Below are 17,913 nucleotides of genomic sequence, written 5' to 3'. Positions count from 1 at the left end.
CGGAGCACCGTATGGCTTCGTCGCTCCATCTCCACGTAGTAGTGGTAAGTACCGAGCGCAAGGTATTAACTTGCGCAGTCTAGTCCTAGGGCTAGGGGTGGGTGCTTTAGTTTCGCTGGGTAAATGAAGAAAAATGGATGGAAAACCGTTTGCCGTAACCCCTTGTCGGATCATTATCTGGCTTTGACTTTTTATTTTACCGAGCGTGGTAAGCGTTACTACGGCACCGGGACCACCGTCCGTTCCACCGGGTCAGCTTTCAGTGACGTGGTGTTGGTTAGGGGAAATTTTAAAATTATTCCATCCGCTAGGGTTGGACTGCGGTCCCTGCTTTACCCACCAACCCAAAAGGGTGAAAGTGTTTTCTTGTGTCCTATCTGTTGGTTGCTAATTATGAAGATATTGGCATCAAGTGATTAGAGTAATGGTAAGAATAAATTACTGTTTAACAATTTAATTAGCAGAATTTGTTTCTCCCCTCCCCCCCTCCCTCCTACCCATCCCGGGCTGGAGGACCTCCATAAAAACTAAATACATATCAATGAACCCCTAATTATGAAGCCCTGCAAATGGCGCAGATTGTATTTCACTTGATGATGGTTGGAACTAATTTTAGAAATTCAATTCGCTATGGAAACCAAAGCGACGGTTTGGTTTCGTCACGAGCGCTTTACCTTTGATCTGCGTTATCAGTGACTGGCTTTTACGCCATACCAATCGCACACAAATATACACCGTTTGATGTCAATCGAGAACAAATACCCCCTCCCTTCTGTCCCATCGCCCCTCTCCCCCTCTCGTTCGTTTCTTTCGCTTCAACTGATCGATGAATTGGCCAGCTATTACTGCGCAGTGTTGGAGCGGTAGACTAATGCAATTAACGGACCTTCGTCACCAGCACCTTCGTGCTTCTCTTCGAATGCAACGGACACGAGCAGAGGAACTTGTGAAAGGAAATAAAATGGTGTCTTTTCCTTGTAAATCCCTTCCTCCCCAAAAAGGTGCTTAGACTTGAAGGACCATCGTGGTCCCTTTACCTGGAACTGGTGTCGCAATAAGACCGACGATATGCCTAACGATCACTACTGTTGCTACGGGCCCGACCTGTGTAATTTGCATCTCAAACCCGCGAAATCGTTGGTAGAAGGTGCGCTTATGTCTTTCTTTCTTTTTATTTGTTCTGTTTTTTTTTGTTTTGTTTTTCTTTCAATCGATTTTTACTTTGCTTCCTTGTTTCGTTTATACCTAAAATACTGTCAATTATTTCTGTTTTCACCGTTTTTGTGTTATCGAATTAATTCATTAACACTTTCTGCTGCTTGCGAATTGTTTTTACTTTCTTCAACTTGAGCGTTTTTTCTTTAATTTTATTTGAAAGTATGTTTTATTTACTAATATTTTTTGTTCATCACTTTTACAAAGAAGAATTTTTGTTTTTGCAAGCAGTAGTTTTGCTATTTTTGCAAATGCATCAGCTGTTTTCATTTCGAACAGCACACTAGATTCACCGAAACGAACGAAATAAACGACCAAACGACAGACTTGACGAGAACAGTTGGTTCAAATTTATGGTTTTTTTAAGTTGAAAACAAGAGCAGATTTCTACCACCATCACCACCAACCGTAAACGTATGTTGTCTAATCCTGCGTTGCTCATTACTTGCGTGCCGCCCCGTTTTGAATGAGTTGAGATTGTTGATGTTTCTTTGGTTTGATTGTTTTGAGTTTCCTTTTTTTATCACCTCCTTCTTCCACCGCGTTTTCAAATTTCTATACTTTTTAACATCTTTTTCACTTTTCGTTTAGATGATCACTTTTTACTTTCGTAACAATTACCAATCATCTACGAGTGTGCTGATTTGATTTACCAAAAACTGCTCTGCTCTAATAAGAACTCCTCTGCTTACACTTGTTTTACATATTGATTAACACATTTTGTTGTATGAATCAGATGATTTTTTAGCGTATTTGTTAGCAGTGTTCCCGCTGTGATATGATTTCCAATAGACAGAATGTTTTCGTTGATCCACGCTTCCAAACCCTCGTGTTCCTGGTCCTTGTCGATGCCTGTCGATAATTCAACCTTGTATAGAATCCAAAGTATTCCCTTGGCATACATCAAATAGGTTCCTTCTTCTTTTCCTGCGACACACATTTATTATCTTGATAAATATTTCAAACAGTTACAAACAGAGATCAATGGCCAACGTAGTGCAGTTATCCCGTTACTGTATTACTTATCCACTCTTCTTACCATCTTTCTCTCTTCCCCATGTGCTTTGCGCGAAATTGTGTCGCGGATTGAAAATCTGTTGCTCAAACATCGTGCGCCATGATCTTTGCAATGATCTAATCACTCGTTACGATCACACGACTCCAACTCCATACTCCGCTCTCAATGTTCCATCACACCAACACTGCCAACGTGCCGACACCTCATCATCGCGAACAATCATCCATCTCCAAATACCTGTGGTGTGCGGTGCTACAAACACAGCTGTAAGCCGAAAAAGTACGACCTGGCCGATCGGCTACCCCTGAGTTGTCTAACCTCCAAGGAGAAGAGTACCTCCTTCAACATCGAGTGTTGCTCCACTGATTTCTGCAACCATAACAAACTCTTGACACTGCCCAAACCAGGTACATTCGGATCGTACGGTCCTATCCCATACAAAATTCCATTTCTCCATTGCACTTCCCGACGACGATCGGTGGATTCCACGCTGCTAAGCAAACCAAATGGCAGTAGTTCAAGTTCAATCGTAGAGATATGTTGGAACGGTTAACGGTTATCGGAAAGACCGTATACCGAAGCATAGTTTGGTTTTTCTCTTTCCCATACACACCGAACGTAGTAGAAGCTGCAATATTTGTTAACCTTATGCTTAACGTTACTGTTCTGTAAAGTTAATAACCCCTCTCTGCCTAATAGTGATCGGATTTTTTTTTTCTTTTAAATCTTCTCTGCTTGTCACTTTGGCAACTGCTTTTCCCTTTCCAACTGACAGTACTGTTTTGAGTTTTGATAATTGAAGCTCTTTTTTTTTTTGCTTGTTAGTCTGCTCTTACTATGTATCTCTATCTTTCTTTCGTTTTCGGAATGCGTTACTGCATTTTTGCTTGCGTTTTTTTGTAAATAATACTTTCTCTTTTCCTATCAAAGGCTGTACATAAAATGCTGTTGTAGTTTTTTTTTTTATTAAATATCACTTAACGATACAAGTATAGTTTAGATGCACGGTGTTATGCCTTTGCTGGCTAGCTGGAGTATTATTTTACACTAAGTTTCCAATACTTTTACCAGAATTGCCGATCGTGTCAATTTTTTTAGATCAAATATTTTATCTGAATGCAATATTTGCCGACAAAAAAATCTCTTTAAATCACAGACAAACCTTTCCATGGCCTGCTCGGATTATCGGACCTTCGGTATGAATTAACTGGCCAAGAGTTGACCACACTGATTACAGTATCGCCTCCAATCGTTATGGTAATTTGCCCTCTAATTGAAACGAATGGCATTAACTGGATCGGCCTCGAAATCGGTCCGAGCCACCACCACCACCACCGTCATTGGCAGTCAATTAGCGGTTACTGGCCGACGCCACCGACAGCAAAGTGTATGTGCCCGATGATGAAAACGGATGAGACGGAATAACGCTTCCGTTCGCCAGCTCATCGGCACCTTCAGCTTTCGGCGCTAAAAAGAAGGAAAATGCTCTCGTGTAACACAGCGGGCGGGCGGGTGCGAGCGGTGCTGGGCTGCTGACTCTTGGCAGCGCTCCAGTAGAGGATGTCGGTGGTGGTGAAATCGCCGTCGCCGTCGCCGTCGCCGTCGCCGCTGCATCGTTACCACCATAATCGATGTGTAATCGGGAAAAACGATTGAATTTTCCCAATTAAGCAACGATTGCTCACTTGCTTGGGTCGCTTTGGTGGGTTCAGGGATAAGTTCGGTCCCTTCTGGCACTGGCGCACCATTTGATGAGGACAGCCACTACTACTTACGTCTCTTCGTCGATGGTTTGTCGTGTCTGCCAGTGTGAGTTAGATAAGACGCGCTGTGGTTACGTGTGTGTGTGTGTCGGTGCCGGAAATTGACACTATTCCGGAACAGTGCAGAAAGGTAGTTGTTTTTTGTCATTTTCCTAATGATAAGTTTGTTACTATTCGATTGCGACTTGATTGCACATAAAAAGGAACCCGAAATAAAACCGCCACAATATCGAACCCCGTAATCATTGAGGGACAAGGTAGGAAGGTTAAGCCATCCTCAAGAGAAGGGCTGTTTATAGGCTGACATCAAGTGAAGTGTTTGAATAATTTAATCAAAGTGGTAGCACGAGAGAAACTGTTTAAAAATTGATCGTTGATTAGGAAGTGGATAAAATAAAGAATTTTACCCTCACCTTCGGGTACCGTTGCTCCTAGACCGAGCAATCCTAGAATTGACCAAGTACCAGGCGCCTCCATTAGCCGACCAGCGAGAGAAAGAGAGAGAGAGTGAGAGCGGAACGGTGTCTTCCGAAATTTGGAGCACACAAAGAAACTGAGCATTCCCCGTTTTACTATCACCGCTGACCGGTCACCTTTTGGTCGGGTTAGGTTTTGTGAATTTGCCGGAGCATTGGCATCGCTTATCGCTTACCGAAAGACGACTGCGGATGCCTCGGGACACCGGGTTACCCCGCGGGCCGAATGACTTTCGTTTATCGTAGGGAGTGAAGAGCTTTTGGCCAACCGATCAGTCGATCGAACGGTTGTCGGAACCAAATTAAAATACCTTCTCGGATTCGATTCGGATGTCGCGATGCGAGGAAAAGGAACAAGCCCCCCCTCAGTGGTCCCTCGTCTTTCTCGTTTACGCTTTCCAATTCTCCTTCTCGCTGCTGGCGGTTAAAATTGGTTCATTCACAGTCGTAGCGGTGGTGGTCGGTAATTTGATAAGAACTCGTTTCGGCGACGGCTGCAGGTAGTACCGCTTTGAGAGGAGAGCAGTGTTCGCTTTCTGTGGAATTTATCTCTCTCCCTTTTCCTTGGGGCTATTTTCTCGCCCCTTTTTCGACCACTCAGGGTAGTTGCGGAGGTAGTTTTGTGACTGAAGTGTTCGAGGCACGTGTTTCGAAGCGTTTCGCAAGGAATCAACAAGGAACCACGAGGCGCGCTCGCGCGCGAATGAACCGTAAAAAAGTCAATCGACACAACACCGAGTGGTGGGCACGAGAGTAACCCGTCGCTGGTGTGTGCAAACAGAGCCAACCAGCGCTTCCCTTTCCGTAAAGAAGGGTTGTCTGGTGTGTTGCTTGTCACGCGTAACTGGCGATAAGCGTTACCGATAGACGGGGAAAAAGGGACGAATCCGGATCGACCAACCGACCATGAACCGGGAATCGAAACGGAAAAATCAATCGTCTCATCGCGTCACTCGTCGGTGCTATCGTGAGGTGTCTTTACAACCCCTCTATTTTCGATCCCCACTCACCGACTATCTCTCAAGATTGAAGTTCGAATCGCGAAGCTCTTTTCTTTGCCTTTTTGCTCTGCCCAAAGCACATTGCGAGAAGCGACCAAAGAAAGAGTGTTCGCGTACACACCAAAACGGCCAAACGGAATCGGTACGAAAGAATACCAATTCGCCCGAAGAAAAGGGCCAGGGAAATGCCCCCCGTGTCTGCATGATCGTGCGGAACGATGTGCGTTTTCATGCGAGATATAACCCATTCGATTCGATTTAACTTTCGTCCGGTTTCCAATGTTTGCCCCAACTTTCGTCCCGGTGGTGGGCGCCCGGTAAGATTTGCTCGCACGAAAAGAGGGGATAAAAAGTGGGGCCATTGCGCACGGCAATCCGCGTGCAGCATCTGCTCGCAAGCGTTTCCCGCTCGACCTTTCGCTTCGAGGTACCATCGGTAATCCAGTTCCGTTCCTTTCTTCGTCTTTTTTTCTTTCGCGCGCGCTCTCTCTCTCTCTTTTTATTCGCAGAAATAATCGAAAAGAAAGGAGTTTGTAAATGTTCCAAATGCGTAGACCGGCGTGGCGCCCGGTTCAAGGGTTCACCGTCGCGCAACATTCGTTCGTTGTAAGTCCTCCCTTCCGATTCCGTTTGTCCGTTTAGTCCCTTTGCGCGAGGGGAAGATAACAGATTAACGGCATCCGAGCATCCTTTACCACACGGAAGGCTCCGGTGGAAGGTAGCGCACCGGGTTCTCGGGCGACCGACCCCGAGCGGTGGGTTTTTAGAGCGAGTAAACATTTTTACAACCAGTTTTAATATTTAAGGTTCCGTGGTCTTTGTTAATGGATGGAAAATAAGAACGGGGTGGTAAAACGTATCTGCGTTACCTCTGTTTCCATACCCCAGGGTGGAAAATGGTAAACATTTTCAAAAAGATACGAGGAATCACGATTTCAGCAGCGATCGAGTGGTTGTATCGTGAAGCCGAAACTGGAGGAGACACACCGTGACTTTACGAGTGTGACAGTACGCTGGTGGTGCGTTCGTTTCTGGTGCGACACATTTCACGAGTCGTTTTTTCCCATTGTTCCGATGTGACCGGACACGTGGCCTGTGAGCGAGATGAGATTGGTACGAGAATCGCATAAGCCATCGGCGTGCCTGCCATCGTAATGAACTCACGGAAGCTGCTTCACGATGTACTTGCCCCGGCCTGGTGTTATGGAAACCGTAAAAGGTGAAACTCAATGACCATTTTTTCAACCCCAAATACGACGCTCGCCATGGCGCACCTTTTGTTGTGGTGATCTCTGAAGTTTGTGTCGTAAAGGAAGGTATATACCGAAGAAGAATCGGGGAAGTCCACTGTTCTGTTCGGTGCACGGTGCCACCGTCTGCAGTTTAAATCATTTTCTCATCTTCATCAAGTCAATCATGCTTTATGATGCTGTATCGTAATGATTACTTTATGTTGCCAACAAGTGATGTTGCATTTAAGGAAGAGGGTCTCATGAACCTGATGGGTTCAGAGTTTGGCTTCTTCGAATACAATATTCTCACTCAAAGGACTGCCAATAATCCAATCATGCTTCCACCACCACCACCACATTAATTTCCCACAAGAATCGCCTGCAATCGTAATCGTGGTGCTGATGAACCTCTGCTGAGCTGAGAGAGCCTGGTAGCCGCACGTTAATTGCTGATCTGTCTGCTTTATGGGTCTGTTAATTTTAAAAACCCGAAGCAAACGAGCGCAGACGATTCACTTTATGGATCAAGTTTGAAATGAGGTTCTCGCGGGCGGTGCGCGGTTTACCTGCATGTGCCCAACCGCCACAACAACGCCAGGTGTTGTCGTTAAGACCACGGTCAATTACAAGAAGTCGATTAAGGTTTATCTGTCGTGTGACGACGGGGCACTGTTGGCAGCGAAGCGAATTGTTGAATAACTAAACACTTTGCTTCGTCCCATTAACGTACGGTGACGATGTCTCAATCAAATCCGGATTCTAATGAACACTTACGGGGCGCCCCCCCCTCTTTGAGACGCCTGTAAGTCCGTCTTCTGGCAACGAAAACATCGAATCACCGAACCGCAATTTGTCCACAAAACGCACAAATCGGTGGCTTTTAGTAGCTTCGCTTAGAAACCGATTCCACGAGCCCCGGCGAAGATTTCCAACAAGTTTTCTTTTTCACCGGAATGTGACAAACCGTCTTTTGCACCAAGCAACAGTGTCGAGTAGACCTCCCCTCCCCCTCCCCCTCCCCCTCTCCCTCCCCCCTGGCATCGCCACGTGCGGCACGAACGAGCGATCGAGAAGAAGGTCCGCTGTTTGACAGAAATGTTTTCACATGATAAACGCATACACACACAACACTTTGGCGAGCGGGGGGAAAATTTTATCACCAGCCCACTACCACCAACTACCGCGGCCAAGGGACGCCGCTGGAATGGTTCGCGCGGCACAAAGAAAGTTTCCAGACCGAGAAGAAATCTGATACTCTTCGGTATGTAGCGAAGGCGTTGGTGTCATAGCTCTAGGGCCGCGCTGCTGCTGCTGCGAGGTGACATTGAAATCGACCTCCTCCCCCGCGAGGGATTCTTCGACAATGCCGGCCTGGTCTCTGGTGGGCGAGTGGATTTGTGTGTGTCTTTTTTTCCACCTCGCTGGAGTGAAAAGAGAGAAAAGAGAAAGAGAGACAGAAGATAAATGGTTGCCCTGTAGTGTAAAACTGACACCTCGAACTCCCGAAGATAAAACGCGCTGAAACCCATCAAAACCCATCAACCCATCAGCCTTCGAGCGATGGCGATGATACCACCGATGCCCAATCCAAAATATCGGTCCGAAAAATCTTCCCCCTAACGGTTATCCCGTGGAGCTGATATTGAATAACTACAAGATGGATGGCCGGCGGACTGACAGGATGCAGTTGAAAGTAGCAACGAACGAACTGGATCCATGGATCGAAATGGCGCTCTCTCTCTCCCTCTCTTTGCAAGTGGATATTAAAATGGCGCGACGTATAATGGCGCGCGCGCCAACCAACAATGCCAGAAGGGATCGGAAGTTCACACTTCTTGCCCACACCATCGACCATCTTCAGACTAAGGTGCCGGTCCGGGTGCCAACAACGGGGATTAGGTTTCGTTCGTTCGATACTCGCGCCGCTCCGAAAGCCACTCATAATGCTAGCACGCTATTAGTTTCGAAAGGACCAAAGAGAAGCCACCAAGGACCAAAAAAAAGGAACAACACGACACACGCCACCGCGTAGCATAAAAGCGTAAAGCGCTCGTCGGACGCGCGTCGTGTATCTTGCGCCGCGGATACGGCGCTCTTCGGGGCCGGAACCATTTAGCGGATCGGACGCGCGAGCGCACACCATCATACCATCCCCAGCTTACGGCAGCCGGATATGGTTCCATTTTATGAGTGACCCATCACAAGGATATTTTATGATATCCTGGCGGCCTGGGGGCCCCCCCATCTGGTAGAGGCATCCTCCTTCGAGGATGCCCACTCGTGCCTGTGGCCGCAGGCAGGAGGACGGACACAGTCTACTGGAACCAAGGACCGATCATAAAATAGAAACTACCACTACCGCACTACCGCACGCGCGCTCACTTCCTCTCTCTCTCTCTGGTTCCCGGTAGTGGCAAGCATTAGTCGCCCTCCATCCAACCTGGCAATGGTAGGGATGCAATCCAGAAGACAGAGACGACGACACCCATTGAGAGGGAACATAATGCCCGGAGTTAATTAAATCAACACAAAGGTGTCGCATTACCTGTGTTCTTCGTCGGATGGTGGTGGTGGTGGTGTGGTGGTGATGGTCTCGGTGCTTTATGTGTTGTCCGCTGTCACCAATCTCGCTCACTGCCCGGTCTGGCCAGTCCGGAATATCCGGGAAAGAGCATCCCACGGCCGGGCTGCTGGATTTGGGATAGATTTTGGCTGGCGCTAGGATACTAACGAAGGTCAACCTTGGAGCAGCACGAACTCCAGAGTGAGAGCCCCGGTCGTGGGTGGCACTGCTGTTGGTCGGCAATAAACCAAGCTACTACGGATCAGAAGATGGAGAAATTTAATTAGCATGTCTTGTGGGTTCACCTTGCCCTGCTCCGAGGCAAAGGTCGGGATTGGATGCACTGTTGGTGCATTTTTCTTCAGATTACACAGACAAGCTAGCGCTAGAAAGGGCCCGTATTCGATTGCTTCACGCGAATGGCTGGAAGGAAACGTGAGCCAGAGATGGGAAACGTCTTGGGAGCGAAGGAAAAATCACAGACAAAGACTTCTGCATCAAATGCATCACAAAGAAGTCACAGGATACACCACCAGTGGATAGAAGGAAGATGGAAGCGCGCTCGCCGTTAGGAATCTCGGACTAGATTCGCAAATCACATAAAACATTGCAGCACCAGCAGCAGTAGCAACAGCTGTACGGTCAATCTGGCTTTCTCTATCTCTCTAGGAAACGGGAAAACGTGGAAATGTTGTACCACGGAAATCTATCCTCCCTCGTTTCGCAGCAATCCAAGTTAATTAGCATCGTCCGCCGCCAGGCAGGGGATAGCAGTAAGTGCTCCAGCATTTAATTGACGTTGATTTGTTGGAATACCAGTAAAGAGAGATACAGAGTGCCACTTCATTCTTGTTGCCCTTCGTTAAAATCGAAAGCAAAAACAGAGCAGCTGGTTTCGTTGGAGTTTTCGCTGGCAGTGTATTACCAGGAACATTGAAATGCGTACCAATCGCCTTAGACTGCAGAGTGGTCTTAGTCTTTCGTATTCATTCCAAGTTGCACGAGTGGTTTGATGTACTAGACCTGTTTTTTTTTGCTAGTCTGTACTTTAAGATGTACCCATCTCGTCTATTCTATATTCCACCGTTTACTGCGGTGGTCTCTATCTGAACCTGGCTTTTCTACAGATTCTAATCTAGTAGCCAGCTTTCCACGGAATTGCTAAAACGTGAATAAACCAAAAAAATCCCCTACCGTCGGTGGAATTCAAGTTCTTTACCTCCTAATAGCCACCCCCCCCGGGGTGGGGTCATAAAGTCACTGAACCCCAATGGCTCACGTGTAGACACAAAGTGCATCCGCGTTCTTCGTGGTGTCCGCCGCGTCCGCCGGAGATGGTTTCATGCAAAAAGATTTCCGAAAATCTTGATCTTCTCCTCCTTCTCGGAAACGAGATTTTTAGTTTCCACCGCAGCTCGACCGCCGCACCGTTGTTGTCTGTGTCGTTAGTCGAAGCCGAGGACGACGACGCTCCTTTTTTTTTTGCTGAAAGTGCCTCGAGTGATCCTCGCTTTCCATCCTCCCTCTGTGGTGGGGGGGTGGGAAAACTTTGCACCACAAGCCTCTCCCACGGCTCACCCACTTAGAAACTTTGTTCTTCTCCTCACCCCCCCATCCCCCACCCCCCACTCGCTCGATGTGTCGTCATTTAGAGAGTCAGCCTTTCTTTGTTATTTTTGATGTGGAACAACAACGGCGGTAATTGTTGTGGCCACCCACAGAACGATAGCATGTCCTGTGGGGAGAGGGGCCCCGAAGGCGCTCCGTTGGTAGGCAGTAAATTCCGTTTGGCCCGAGCTTTCGTTCGGTTCATGTTTTTTTTTGTTTTGATTTTTGACTCCTCGTTGTTGCTGCTGCTGCTGCTGGCGAGCAAATGAGTTTGGGTCGTGGGGGGCAGACAAACTTTGCGCCACGCAGTTGCCGCTTGCCCCGCAAACAGTTCCGTGGCGGGTGTTGTGAGCGAGTGTGAGCGCCAACAATGATAATGATGCGACAGGGCAGCAAACGGGAGGTCGCCGTTTCAAAATTGGGAAATCGAGCTCTCCTCGAGTTGATAACTGATTTGGGGGGAAAAAGAAAGAGAATAGAGAGAGAGAGAGAGAGAGAGAGAGAGAGAGAGAGAGAGAGAGAGAGAGAGAGAGAGAGAGAGAGAGAGAGAGAGAGCAATGAGAGCGGTGATCGGGGCCAATTTTCAACTTCCAGCACTTTCCAGACGAGAACGACCGGCCGGCGGTTCTAATTCTAAAACACGAAGCACCGCGGTAAGGCCCTTGTTAGCAGCAGACCTCCCCATCCTCCGGGGCGGTGGTACCGATTTCAGCGGCACTCGGCAGCTGTAGGTGAAGTCGTGCGCGCACACACCATCGTTCGACGAATGGTTTCAACTTTTGGCCAACAGCGGTGGTGGTGTTCGGCTTCGGTTTGCTTGTAATGATGTTAAAGTTTATGAGGTTCCGTTTCGTCATTCCGGCTACGGACAGCAACAACAGCAGTAGCAGCAGCAGCAACGGGACCGAACGGACGGATGGACGGACCCCGAAAGACACGGAAAACTTCCACACGGGGCATTGATGAAAATGCGTGATCAGAATCTCTTATCAGGTCGAGCCATCGAGTTGATTCAATTAACCCGAGTTAAGCCCGGGGAGCTTTTTCCCGGACGTCCGGCTGTTTACCGTTGTTCCTCCCTGTCTTCGCCAAAGATAAGGTGAAGAGTGAAAGGGGATAGGAAGCACAAAGGGGGAGAGAGAGCAGAGAGAGTTTATATTCCTTCACCTTATTTCGATGTCCTCTACTTCTTCAGCTCTGGCCTCCGGGTTCGGCTACTGCATCTCAAATCGTCATCAGCGTCGTTCGTTCTTTTGGAAAGGTGCTGCTGCTGCTGCTGTTGTCGTTCTTTTTCCCCGGATGGATTCTGTCTCAGTGGAACAAACACCATCTCGGCGGCCACCTTGGCTGGCGAGTGAGTTCATTTCCATTTCCAGACGACGACGACGACGACGACGAAGGGGAGAAGTTTGGTCTTTTCAGCTTTTGTTTGATTCGTCCTCAGCTAAGCCCCGTCGCAAAGCTTTGGCCAAATTGTTATTCGTTAAGTTAAACAGCTTCGACTTCTCTCCGTATTTCGGTTGACACATCGCCCTCGTCGTCGTCACACGATCGCCAATCGACGTGCCGGCTATCGGATCCATTCCTAGAATTCATCGCCTGCCGGGCGCTCGAATGTTCGAAGAACAAAGAGTAGTAGCGTCGTAGCCTCTATCCTCATCCTATCGGGTGTGCGAAATTACTTATTCCGGGATTATTTTGGACTACCTTCCCCAGTCTCTCCGGTATTCTCGCTTCCTCTTTTTGGGAGGGGGGGAATGGATTGCTTCCCACGCGCTCTATCGGTCATATCAAATCTTGCACGTTTGACGTAAAGGTACGACACGAAATCCTTGGATCTCGCCTGCGAATAACAGAGAGATATCGTCGTCGTCGTCGTCGTTGTCCTCGTCGTCGTCGTCGTTGTCCTCGTCTGCCTAAGCTCAACCTGAGTTAAGTGTTCGTGTAAGCTTTAATGGATTTTTTATGAGGCTTCCCACTCCCCGTGCAAAGTTAGCTTTCGATCCGAATTTTGGAGCTGCTTGATGGTTGCTTGACTTTTCGATCTACGAATTTCCATCTCTGGCATTCAATCGAAACTTGTCCTTATCATCGTACACACGCTCTTCCGGTGGTGAATCAAGCTTCGGCTTCGGTTTTTTTTTGTCTGTTGAACTCCAGAAACGTACGAGTACTAGGGACGAGAGCTAGCGAAGAATCTTATCGTCCAAATCGTGTTCCTCCAATTCGAGACATCAAGATAAAGCTTAACCCGGGGATAAAGCTTCCATTAATACCCCCCCTACCTCGTATCTCACCTTACCGGAGTGCTTCTCTTAAAGCATTCCCCCTTCTATTTATCGCTCTCCCGTCCCTTCGACGCTACCTTCTCCGCAAACTCATTCCAGGGTTCACCACAACGGCCGCCGCCGGGTGCAATGTGGTGCAATTTGTGGGAATGTACAACGGCCGGCAGGGTTTTCCGAGAAAATGCTGCTGCGGCTATAGGAAATGGAAGGAAATGAGAAAAAATGTGAAAACCACCCCACCGGTATACTGGATATTGGGACCATTTCCCTGGGTCTGGTAGCTTCCGTTTCGACGGGTCCTGCTCCAAACCACACCCGGACCCGGATACACCATCACCTTTCATGCGTGTGCTTTCAGGAGGAGTTGATCAGAATGTGAATGACTTGGCGCCGGACTGCCGCTGCTGCTGCTGCTGACGGCGACCCGAGAAGCTGCTGATGCCCTGCAGTAGGCTGTGTGTGCGAACGGAAAATGTAAGGAGGAAGGCTGCTGCTGGTTTTGGAGGGTCTTCCTGGGGGTTTTTACATCACCTCGCACTTGGCCAGGCGAACATGAAAACCTTTCCGTTTTCATTATCGACCCTTTCGGTGTTTCGGTGTTGGTACCGCCATGGAGGATGGCGGTGTGAGATTGGGAAAATGGGAAAAACTGCGTCCAACAGAGACGAAAAGAATGAAGATGGAAAGAGGCGTCGCACCGGGGATTGAGCGACGAAGAGAGTTCGATTAAAATTCTATTTAGTGTGCGGAATAGTTTCTCGTCCCCTACCCCATCATCATTACGTCGGGAGCTTCGGAAGCATCGGAGAGCGCCGTCGGGCATGCTTACGGGCGCGATCCGCCCAAACGGTTTTCTGGGGCTTTTTGAAGAAAGGTTTTCCTTTCTCTCTCTCTCTCTCTCTCTCTCTCTCTCTCTCTCTCTCTCTCTCTCTCTCTCTCTCTCTCTCTCTCTCTCGTGTTTGGAAAACTCTTTCGTTGAAGTCTCAGACTGAATTGGTGGCTACGGGAAGAGGGCAAATAGAAATGATGGTGCTGGTTGAATTCATTGGAATCGGCAAATCGCTTCCGCCGTAAACGTAAACCCTGCACTGGACAGAGAGGACAGTACGCTACTGATTTACGGTTGCGTGTTGGACGACCATCTTTTGTTGGGACATTCGAAATGAGAACACGCAACAAATGGATATGAATTGAAGTTACGCTTCGATCGATCGCTCTTCCAGCACCAACACCAGCACCAGCAGAAGCAGCAGCAGCAGCCAAATCGGAAATCATTCGTCGCCCGTTCGTTTGACGATCCGGTTTGATTAAACAAACGATCACCATTGCAATACCATAATTGCGAGGTTGAAATTACATCCCATAAAAAAAGAACCAACCATACCGTCCCCAGCGGCGACGGCGGCGGCCGTGGCCAAAGTTGGGCACGATTGAAGCTCGGTGTCTTCAAAATAATAAAATTGATTGCGCGGTGGCTTTTTCGAATTTGTGCGGCCAATCCGATCGCGCACAAGACATTGTCGAGCGAAAAATCGAACGTAACTTCTACTCGAAATGGTCACCACACACCACCCACGAAGAGCAGTCTTTTTTGTCCTCGTTTCAAGAGCCCGGAGTACGAACCGGGTTTCGGTAAAGCTTAAAGTCTGGAACGGTTTTTTGGGTTGGTACGCACATTCCGGAAGAAAATGCATAAATAAAGAAGAAGGGGTCTTGGGGAAATAAAAGAATGGTTGGTGGCGCACGATAAAAGTTAACGAGTGAAAGAGCTCAATCCACTCGTCCTCCTTCCACAGACCCACGGGACCGCCTCGCATGCAAATATGGCCGGTGAATGGTGTGTTGTGCGTCGCGCGTTCGCCAATCGATTAATGTTGACGATGACGTCGGGATATAGTGGTAATAACAGTAATAAGCTATGGCGATGATAAAAATCAATAAATGCTGATGTGAGATCATCGACCGGCGGTGCCGCAGGGAAATGTGGTAGCAACGATCAAAGGGGGTGGTTGGAAGTGCCGGTATCATCCAATCCACCCGGAGGCAACCACTATACGAATTGTTGACCGGCGAGTGTCAAGGAATTTTTGGGTCTTTGATAAATTTTAAAATTTCGTTATTAATTATACTTATTTTAAATTTTTAAAATACTTTCAACCTTTTTTTCACACAATTCTTAAAATAAAATATCTCTATACTTCAGTATCTGTGATAAGCACCTTTTCACCCTGCTTACAATACCTTTCTTCTCCAATGCGTTCCGGTGAGCTGAACAGCACCGCAAGTTCGCAAGAGACGGGATTATTTGAATTTTACTGAATCCCTTTTTACAGCCCCGACCGCTGGCATGTATCTCCTCTTGTAAATCTTATCGCGCGTAACGACCAAAAATGATTGGTAAAGTGATTCGAGCGTAGAACGCAAACGATGCGTTGCATTCGATCTATAAATGTTTATTAATATTATTACGACAACGTTTCCTTCGAGTGACGGCACAGCTTCGGTGCGTCTTTATGTCTTTAAGACACGAGCTGCACTGTTCCAATAGAGTTATCCGTTCGGAATTGTCCCTGGAAGATGGGAATATAATACTTGTTTGAGCGGCCTCAGCTATTATTTCGTTGAATATAACGTATTCATGCTTACGCTCAGCATAACATCACCTATACCTGTTTATATTTTTTAAGGTCGTAATGGATCTTTCAATCGATAATCTAGGGCCCTTATCCCGATGGGTTCGGATCCCCAAAGGTCACCATCATGTGACTTGCTACAGCATCTTTAAAATTCCGTGGAGAAAAGCCCATCTCGACGCTAATAAAGATAAATGATAAAGATTGTAAATGACCTTCGGCACATAGGAAGTAACGTGACATTTCAAAATGCGTCCACAACTAGACATGAGCACTTGGGTGGAATCGAACACAAATACGATGAGCAGCAATATGGTTGTGAGGCTTGTAACTGGTTATCGCAATGCCGAGCCCCTTACGATTACAATCACACTCGTGAAGATAAGTGATTCTCCTCCGATCGATAGTTAGCTTGTAGTCGTTTGTAATACGAAGGGGGGTGCTGTATTGGTTGTTTATAACGACACTCTTGCGCCTTTGCAATTGCATGTTTGATGGTGCTCGTGTTCCTGAAAACCGGTCCTCAATCCACAACTCGTCTTGTCGCTTTTAAATACCGGCATCACTGGTGCGCTACTACTTTGATTACGCAAATCAATTGTGCAACCTGTATTAAAGCTGGTTCAACGGGATCCCGGAAACCTGATTATCGACGATGATGTTGTTGTGACGCTTGATGCGTACTCTGAACGCAGCAAAAGCAGCAGCTAATGGCAAAGGCATGACTGATTGATGTTACAATTTCATTACTTTACACAGGTCGGATGTGCTTTAGAATGCTTCTTGTCTGAACAAGGATATCGAATTAAGATTCTCTCGGTTCATGGCCCCGGGCACCGTAATAATACTGAGCTTGTATGTTCCACCGGTTACACTACTTCGCACGCACTCGTCAATCTTCTACCAGACGGAATCCATCCGCAAAAAGTGTCGCGTCACTCTGCCAGAAGGTATTTGACCAACTCTCAACCTGTGGAGACGGTTGCTCCCAGTGTGAATGACTCGTCAGTCTCGACGGCACGGGGGCAAGAGCATTAGAACAGTGGTCGCAAGAGGCATCTGGCGATCAGCTCTTTGCCCGGTCCCGGTCCCAGTCTCCCGGGTACTGGCGGAGAGGGAATTTCAATAAAACATCAATCCATTATATACTCTGTGCGCGCGCTGTGTTACCACCAACTCTGCCCTGTTGGATGGATGGTGATAGAAGGTGCCACCAAACATGCAGACCAATGCATAATATAGTGCCTTTGATTTTATAATCGCTCCAAATTCCCGCTTCCGGATCTCGACGAAGCGATCTCTGGATAAAGGACTGCTGCTACTGCCGTTTTCATTCCTTCCGCAACTCAGATGTCTAGACTTTAGTGGCCAGCAAGAAACAAAAAGAAAAGAGACGAACGGTGGCAATGAATTCTAAGAAGATTGTCTTATGAGAAACCTTCCAAGGAGTATTAGTGTCGGTTTTAAGAGACTGAACCGTCGAAGGTCACGATGACGAGACACGAATACTGCACGGTTTTTGTCGACATCCGAGCGCGCGCTTCCATTGTAGAGCCGTCCTCGAATCGTCATCGTCATCGTGCCACTTTCGTGAAAGGAAGGAAGGAAGTGTGTGATTCGTGTGATTTCAAATTCAATTCGTTCTCGTTACGCTCAGGGCGTCGGCGTCCGGGGTCAGTATCTTGGATCTTGGATCACATCATTACGCGGGACCCGGGCGGCTGCCTGACGCGCCGCTAGGCGTGTCCGGTCCACCGGTAGTAGGTCCACCCTGTGCGTGACTGACACCCTTGCAAACCGCTATCGGCTCACCGTCATAACCGGGTTGGATTTGTTTCATTTTTCTGTGTTGCTCATTCTCCCGGCCGGCCTATTTGTTCCATCGTTGACCGGCGACTGGGGATAATGGTCTTGGTTTTTGCTCTGACGTTCATAAAATTCAAATTTGAAATAATTTACCAGGGCGCGCATAAATTTTATGATGCACTCCTAGGCCTCAGGAGGGGGAACGTTGCCGAGCGTTGTTAAAATTTGATAGCACGAGGTGTCCGCCCGAAGCAGACAGCCAAAGAAATCGAAAGCATCACAGGCAGGTCCCGTATGACCTTTTGCATTC

General features: G+C 47.7%; 1 protein-coding gene across 5 annotated transcripts in view; it reads left to right on the top strand.

Moving 5' to 3' along the window:
• LOC125950510 (TGF-beta receptor type-1-like) overlaps positions 1-17,913 on the top strand; it is a 76,519-nt gene that overhangs the window by 40,339 nt on the left and 18,267 nt on the right. For 4 of the 5 annotated variants that reach the window (XM_049678584.1, XM_049678583.1, XM_049678585.1 and 1 more), the window contains exon 5: positions 2,498-2,640. The exons of the other annotated variant lie outside the window; for it this stretch is intronic. In XM_049678584.1, coding sequence (XP_049534541.1) covers positions 2,498-2,640 — 143 coding nt within the window. The remainder of the gene's footprint in view (positions 1-2,497; positions 2,641-17,913) is intronic. 5 annotated transcript variants of the gene reach the window in all.

This window comes from Anopheles darlingi, chromosome 2 (genome assembly GCF_943734745.1).
Source record: "Anopheles darlingi chromosome 2, idAnoDarlMG_H_01, whole genome shotgun sequence".
Classification (NCBI taxonomy): domain Eukaryota; kingdom Metazoa; phylum Arthropoda; class Insecta; order Diptera; family Culicidae; genus Anopheles; species Anopheles darlingi.
This window is presented reverse-complemented; position numbering and strand designations above follow the sequence as displayed.